The 8,764-nt window shown below is 41.5% G+C and overlaps 1 protein-coding gene across 1 annotated transcript; it reads left to right on the top strand.

Moving 5' to 3' along the window:
• Positions 1-591: 591 nt before the first annotated feature.
• Positions 592-8,389, top strand: LOC308151362 (ankyrin repeat and SOCS box protein 2-like; the record flags this gene model as incomplete). Its single annotated transcript, XM_080524222.1, has 8 exons — positions 592-728; positions 3,218-3,384; positions 5,002-5,157; positions 5,359-5,604; positions 5,849-6,020; positions 6,278-6,833; positions 7,495-7,648; positions 8,259-8,389. The coding sequence occupies 8 exons, from the start codon at positions 592-594 to the stop codon at positions 8,387-8,389; spliced, it is 1,719 nt and encodes a 572-aa protein (XP_080380348.1).
• Positions 8,390-8,764: the final 375 nt, after the last annotated feature.

Here is an 8,764-nt window from a genome sequence, read left to right on the forward strand (position 1 = left end):
AATCACTCAGTCTGAGAGATCATTTTTAAGTCATCAGTCCATTTCTCATTTGAATGAAGTTAGCAGCTAGCTACTTAATGACTAGCATTTCGTTCATTTCAACCGTCCACATGCAACCGTCCACATGCAACCGTGTCACAATGTTGTTTGATGACAGTTAAATGCACATTTTCTGAAAACCTGTATTTACAACTATGAGATGGTGTGAAGCTGACCGTCAACTGCCAATGTTAAGAAAACTTTCATTTTAAACCCATGATAAATAATGAAGCAACTTTGGATGATGACCATCAAATGACAACCACAAACCAACATATCTGCTGTGCAATATTGCCCCACCATACAGTTTCCTAACATGACCGATAAACAGAGATACTACCAAAAAACAATGAATATGCCCGATGGGGTAAGGTCCTCACTTAAGATTGAGTTAGTACAGTTATTACTACCCAATACCAAATGGTACTCAGTGATGCTTATTTACATAGGTGGGTAGGTGATTATTCGGTAAGCATTATACAATTATGATATTACCAGGTGATTTTGGATTCTTATATTAGTTTTCAAATGGTTTAATTTTGATAGGAAATCATGAAACTTGATCCCCTACGCGACATATCTTCACCAGAGGCAACCAGGAGCTACACCTTCATTAGCACTGAGGGGAAGCTCTGTGTGGCATGGAGACGATATGATGGGACTCTGTATTGCACCACAGAGCCCGAAGAGTGAGTATATCCTCAGCCTATAGTATGCCTTGCCGCTACATCTTAAAGAAATAAAGCAATAAACTGACCAAGCTCTCAAGTAGTTATCTTTCATAGATCAAGGATTCTTTACATACTGTGTTTGTTGTAGTCAAAAGCACTGTATCCCTGTGCTTAAAGGTAGCATGTACATCTGGACAAAAAACATATTTTAAATAGTTTCAAATATAAACTTTTGCTTGATTTAATTGGTCAGGCACAATGGAACCAATGGAATAGTCCTATAAGTGGCAATGCTGCTTGCCAGGAAAGCTAAATATTTGAAACAATTCCAAATACAGTGTAAGTAATGGGACAATAACACATGTTTATTCTTTTGGATGTATACTCCAAAAGTTGGAAGTTAAAAGGAGAGATTCTCTGTAAAGTTTTGAGTTGGATGAGCAGACCCAGGTGTGGTGCATATAATGAGGCAGACGAATGTCTGTCTGAAAGGGATGCAAATCCCAGCAATAGAGTGTGGCGCAGGAGGTAGAGCCGCCGTCTAATGATCGCAAGGTTGGCAGATCGGCGGTTCGAGCCCTGGCTGGCCACATGTCGAAGTGTCCTTGGGCAAGACACTGAACCGGCGCCTTGCATGGTAGCTTGCCGCCATTGGTGTGTGAATGGGTGAATGAGAGGCCGTTGTTAAGCGCTTTGGATAAAGGCGCTATATAAGTGCAGTCCATTTAACATGAGGTCCAAGGAGGTTTCAGTGAAAGTCAAGGAAGCTGAAAACTCCTAAACATAGCCAAAACCTTAGGATTGACAAAATCAACAGTTTGGAATGTCATTAAAAGGAGAAAAAAAGCATGAGCATGAGCTCAGCAATTGCAAACGGGCTGGTAGGCCAAGGTAGACTTCTACAGTGGATAACCAAGGAATGCTGATCATAATTACAGTTTTTCCCAATTGCTAAAACACAAAAGCCAATTCTCTAAACCAAATGACCAGTTCTCTAAACACATTTAATAAAACTAGCTCCCATTTGCCAAAACCATAAACACATTTCACATGAAGACACAATTCACAAAACACAATCCTCCTTTTCTCATAAGTCTAAACACATGTTGTCTTGCTAAAACACAAGTTGCAAAAAACTCTGCTCAAATTCTCAAATTAAAGCTCATGTGATGCAAAATGCTTGCCACAGTCAGCAAAATTTGACACTTGTTGCAAATGATTGTGGTGTGTGTGTGTGTGTGTGTGTGTGTGTGTGTGTGTGTGTGTGTGTGTGTGTGTGTGTGTGTGTGTGTGTGTGTGTGGTATAGTTCCATAAATAAATAAATAAACATCACACCCTGAACATTGTTTTCAGTGAGTATTGTTGTGTGTAATGGATCCTCTGTAGTGTTTGCATTGAGATGGGATACAGTACAGTAGTGTACATGTTACGGTACATGTTGGAATACAGTACATGTGGGAAAACTAGGGTTAGGGTTAGGTGCTAGAGTGCTAGGGTTAAGGTTAGGGTTAGGATTAGGGGTAGGGTTAGGGTTAGGGTTAAGGTTAGGGTTAGACATGCCAGCATGTACCAAGTCACCCTAGCACCTAACCCTAACCCTAGTTTTCCCACATGTACCGTATTCCCACATGTACCGTAACATACATACTGTATTTTCTGTAGATTTACATATTGTTCATATGAAACACACAAATCTATGAATGCCCAATACTCTACAGTGATATATTCTGAGAACAGATACTGTAAGGTTTCTAAAAATGTGCTTTGGCAGTTGTGGAAAAAAAAGAACATTCTCACACACTGAACATTGTGTTTTCAGTTGTTTTGTTGTAGTCTGTAATGATGCATATAGTGTTTACATTTTTGCAGGCTTTGAGCAGCTGTTTTGGTGTGAACGTTTGAGTTTTGAAGAGAGAAGGTGTGGTTTTGCTTATGTAGCTTTAGAAAAGTGTGTTGTGTTTAGAGTTTTGGGAAAATTGAGGTAAGTTTTGTGAAATGTGTTTTAGCAATTGAGAAAAACTGTAAGAAACCCCCCCAAACAATTATCCCACAGATCAAGAATACTCTCCAGGAGGTAGGTGTGAATTTGTCAGGATTTGTTCAAGACTTACAGCATACCACACCTCATCTGTGAAAGGGGGGTTATGGTTTGGGCTTGTATAGCAGCCACTAGAAGTGGCTAACTTGTCTTAATTGATGATGTAGGTGCAATTTGGACGTTATATTAATATGTCACATTACGTATGGTGCCCTGAAATAGGGGGACTATGTATAAAGTATGTTGTCATTTGTAATTGGTGAAACCAATATGTAAACAAATACCATCAAATAAAAGCTGTTACTTTGAATCACTTCTTTAACCTAAAATAAAATGCTTAACTGTTCCATTACTTATACAGGATACTGTATATCCTAGATCTGAAATAGTCATTATTATAATGACTGGCATACATAAATACCGGAATATTTAAAATAAAACATCCATATTTCCATCCCTACTCCAAAGGCTTGTCAATCCAGTGGTTAAATACATTAAAGAAGGTGCTGTCATTGCCCTGAGGGTGATGGTGAAGAATGGTAGTATTATGACAGAGAGGAACTTGCTGGGATGGTTGCCTCTGCATGAAGCTGCAGCCCATGGGAAGAAAGAATGCCTTGATATCTTATTAACAGGTGAGCATCTTATCTATCTCCATGGTTTTGTTTGGAAGCCAATCTGTAAGGTATCACAACCATATGAAACATCAATACTATTTTTGGAAACCCTATTGCATCTAACCCACAGAATATTTTTTTTTGTCACATACAGTGGGGGAAATAAGTATTTGAGCCGATTTTGTAAGTTTACCCATTGACAAAGAAATGAATGGCCTATTATTTTAATAGTAGTTTTACTTTAACAGTGAGAGACAGAATATATATATTTTTTAAAATCCTGAAAAAACACATTATATAAAAGTTATAAATTGATTTGCATTTGATCGAGGGAAATAAGTATTTGATCCCGTAGCAAAACATGAGTTAGTACTTGGTGGAGAAACCCTTGTTGGCAAGCACAGAGATCAGATGTTTATGGTAGTTGGTCACCAGGTTTGTGCACATCTCAGGAGGGTATAAAAGACACCTGTCCATAGACTCAATCAATCAGATTCCAACCTCTCCATCATGGGCAAGACCAAAGAGCATCAGGGACAAGATTGTAGACCTGCACAAGGCTGGAATGGGCTACAAGACCATCGGCAAGCAGCTTGGTGAGAAGGAGACAACGGTTGGTGCGATTATTTGAAAATGGAAGAAAGACAAAATAACCATCAATTGCTCTTGGTCTGGGGCTCCATGCAAGATCTCGCCTCGTGGGGCATCGATGATCATGAGAAAGGTGAGGGTTCAGCCCAGAACTACACGGGAAAAGCTTGTCAATGATCTCAAGGCAGCTGGGACCACAGTCACCAAGAAAACCATTGGTAACACACTACGCTGTAATGGATTGAGATCCTGCAGTGCCCGCAAGGTCCCCTTGCTTAAGAAGGCACATGTACAGGCCTGTCTGAAGTTTGCCAATGAACACCTGAATGATTCAGAGAAGGCTTGGTAGAACATGATGTGGTCAGATGAGACCAAAATCGAGCTCTTTGGCATCAACTCGACTCGTTGTGTTTGGAGGGAGAGAAATGCTGACTATGACCCCAAGAACACCATCCCCACTGTCAAGCACGAAGATGGAAACATTATGCTTTGGGGCTGTTTCTCTGCTAAGGGTACAGGACAACTTCACTGTATCGAGGGGACGATGGACGGGGCCATGTATTGTGAAATCTTGGGCAAGAGCCTCTTTCCCTCAGCCAGGACACGGATCATGGATGGGTCTTCCAGCACGACAATGACCCAAAACATATGGCCAATGCAACAAAGGAGTGGCTGAAGAAGAAGCACATTAAGGTCATGGAGTGGCCTAGCCAGTCTCCCGACCGTAATCGTATATAAAATCTGTGGAGGGAGCGCCTCAGAGTGACAGCCTCAGAACCTTAAGAATTTGGAGAGGATCTGAAAAGAGGAGAGGACCAAAATCCCTCCTGAGATGTGTGCAAACCTGAAGACCAACTACAACATTATATAATGTGTTTTTTTAGATTTTTTTTTTCTGTCTCTCACTGTTAAAATAAACCTACCATTAAAATGATAGACCGTTCATTTCTTTGTCAGTGGGCAAACTTCCAAAATCGTCAGGGGATCAAATACTTATTTCCCCCACTGTACCCACCTGCTGATCCAGATTCTTCATGATTTCAGCCTATCCTGAGCTGATTGATAGACGCATGTTGAAGGACCAGACTCCTCTCTTCCTAGCAGTGGTGGTTGACCATGTGGCCAGTGTGCGTTGCCTGCTTGAGAGGGGAGCTAACCCAGATATTGCTGATAAGAACTGGGAAACCCCCCTTTATAAGGGTAATGTAAATATATAGAGAACCTTACACACAACAGTTGAAAGTGTGAGTCATCTTCCTCAGCTAGCGGTTCAATAACTATCGTTCAGAAGGCATCATATGATGATTGCATTACATTAATCAACATTTATTTGTCTTTCTCTGAATTCCCCCCCCCCCCCCCCCCTCTTTCTCTCACTCACAAACCCAATATTTCTAAAAGCTTGCGAAGGAGAGAATGCTGAGATGGTGTCCATGCTTCTGGGCTTTGGGGCGGGTGTTAACAAACAATGTATACAGGGCTGGACGGCCCTCCACGAGGCTGTTTGTCGGAATCATCAGGAGATCTGTGAGATGCTGGTGAAGGCTGGGGCCAAGCTAAGCCCAGTCAACATCTATGGTATCACACCACTCTTTGTGGCAGCCCAGAATGGACATGTCAAAGTATTGAACTTTCTCATTAACAATGGTAATCACTCTTCTGGTACGGGTTTTGGAAAAATATTGATTAGGACATATTATTTATATTAACTAAATATTTTCAGCATATTGCAGCATGAATTGATATCAGCAGTTTGAATTGATATCATGCAAGACAATGTGGTTGCAACTCTCAAACATAATGCTACTTAAGTCTTGAAATCCAGATACTAGCAAATGTCCTTTTAATAATTGCTTGCATGAAATCTATGTGGGCTCTTTGTTTGTCACAGGTGCAAAGATAAACAGCCAGGCAAGTGATGGGGCCACACCTCTCTATGAAAACTGTAAGAATGGTCATGAGGAGATTGTGGAGCTCCTGCTGTCTCAAAAAGCTGATTCCAACAAACCAACCAAAACTGGACTAATGCCCATTAATATTGCTGCTCAACATGGACATAATAAGTGAGCAGAAGTATAATTGACTAGCTCCTGTCATTTTGAAGATTAATTGAGCTGGGTCTAATTGGCAACTATTCATTGGGATGCGAAAAATTATTTGGTGGAATTATAGATGTCCAGTCCCTTCTTTATTATTACACTTTACCCATCCACTGTTACGAATCTTAATGTATTTTAATCCTTTATCCAGACATACAGAGGCTGACTGGGCCTCTCCCCAAAACTGTTGTCCACTTTGCCCATTTTTCTCTCCCATCTAGGATAGTGTCCATGTTGATCCCAGTCTCCAGCAAGTCCAGGGTGTGGTGCAGTGGCATCAGTCCCCTTCACTTGGCCGCTGAACACGACAACGACGACACTCTGGAAGTCCTGATCCAGGGCCACTATGATGTCAATGCCAGGCTGTCCGAGGAGTGCTCCGCCAGGTACCAGGACCGACGTACCACGGCCCTCTACTTCGCTGTTACCAATGGCAATGTTAACGCAGCCGCCATGCTTCTGGAGGCCGGGGCCGATCCGAACCTGGATACCTTCAACCCTTTACTGGTTGCTGTGAGGCAGGGCTGTGTCCGGATGGTGTGCTTGCTGGTGGAGCATGGGGCAGACATCAATGTTAACATCCCCACTCAACCCACGTCTTTCCCTGCCCCAATCATGTTTTGTATGAAGTACCTGGCTCTGCTCAAGTACCTGATGGACAATGGCTGCGATGCCACTTTGTGTTTCAGGTGTGAGTATGGCACTAAGCCACATCCACCAATGAGGACTATATACAAGGATGACCTGGGTCTTAGCTATGAGGAGCCTGGTGTGCAGGTAGGTGACATCAGTAGATCATCTGAGGAGATGATACCTATGCATTTTCTTAAATTATAAGTTGGTAAAGTTATACATGCTATTTGCTTAAAACAATTATCACTTTCAGTGTATTGTCACCTCTCTGTGTTTTCATGTTAATGTGATGTTGAAAGATTCACAAATCCTCTGTGTTTTTCTTAGACATAAGGGGGTGTTCTCACTAGAACATTTGCTTCACTTGAAACAGAGTTTAGGATAAAGTTCGCTTTGCTCTGCGTCGTTTGGAGCGGTGAGAACACACATTCGAAGTAACCCTCGGAGCAAATACCCGTCGGATGCTCCGCTTGAAAAGGGTAGTTTCGCTTCGGTTAGAAACGACGCATCCATCACTTTGCTTCGCTTCGCTTTTGGTGAGAACGCTGCTCGAGGCAGTCCATAGGAAAACAACAGTGTGTTGATCTGTATAAAAACGGGACAACGGGCAATTCAACATTTTTATGACCAATCAACTACCACGTCTGTTGCTTCGATTGCGTATGTTACTTCGTTTACATGAAGAGCTGTGAGAACGCAAATCAGAGAAATAATTAATGCAAACTCGAACTCATCCACTTGCTCCGGGTCTCGATTCGGACTTTCATGTGAGAACATGACCTTAGTCTCTCTTTTTTGCTGTCAGTTCTGTGAGATCATCTCCAGTCCCTCGATACGGCCGGGAGCAGGACCCATCATCAATGTACTCCTAGACTACGTGGGTAACGTGCAGCTGTGCTCCAGATTGACTGAACATCTGGACAGCTACAAAGAGTGGGCCTGTATCAAAGAGAAATCCAGTGAGTAGGTTTTTACCTGCACCCAATTTTCTAGGCCCCATTTTGTATCATACCAATGTCAGAGGAGACCATATGTGACACGATCTGGTGAAAGGGGGAACAAGTCGGCAACCAAACAAAATGTTCAGACTTTTATTTTGAAACACAGAAATACATTTCAACGTTGTTGAAAATCACAAAACACACTCGCTATTCAAGCCAAAATATTGCTATGCAATGGATTCGGTGAGTAATCCCCACTGCTAAGTAGTTAACGATAACACTACTTTACATTCTTAGCAGGCTCACAAAACAAACTGTTAGTTGATTAGCGAGTGTGTCATTGATTTTCAACAACGCTGAAATGTACAAACATTAAATCGGCTGCCGACTTGTTCCTCCTTTCACAAGACCATGTATGTCACATATTACTACCAATACTTCAACATTCCCAATCTGACACTACTGCGATTTTCTTTTTGTCCGTTACATCACTTGTAGTTCAGATTTGGTGATGTTACACAATGTTGGTAATCGAACAGAAACATGCCTCTCTCATGTCAGATCAAACCTCAGTACATTACTCAGTACTCAAATCCCAGAACATTAGGTTTGTTGTTTGCTTTTGCAGTTCCCCCACGGAGCCTGATGCAACTGTGCAGGCTGAAGTTAAGACAGCAGGTTGGAGCCAACAGACTGAGGCTCATTGAAACCCTGCCTCTTCCAGGAAGACTAATCAACTTCCTCAACCATGATGAATGATCTATAGCACAGTATGAACAGACTGGTGATATTCACTGGAATATGATTGTGATATTGAAGATTATTTGCTCTATTAGTTTGTTTGTTTAATATTTCCTGCAGCTAATTGCTAGAAAAACATAATTGATAAACCACTTTTAAGACTAAGATGTTTAGAAGAGTAACAACGTTGATCAAACACTATTAACCAAGTGGACAGAAATGTCCTGAGTGGGCACAAATGTTACACCTGATGATGATGTCGTTACAACATAACCTCCATTACCTAGAGTATGACAGTATTGTGGATTACATTATCTGTGGTATTCTAAAAAATGTTGTCCTAGTGAAGTAAACAATTCTATAATTAGAATAATCAAAGGAGTGGAGTGAATT

Source organism: Nansenia antarctica (genome assembly GCF_963989245.1).
Source record: "Nansenia antarctica genome assembly, chromosome: 1".
Lineage (NCBI taxonomy): Eukaryota > Metazoa > Chordata > Actinopteri > Argentiniformes > Microstomatidae > Nansenia > Nansenia antarctica.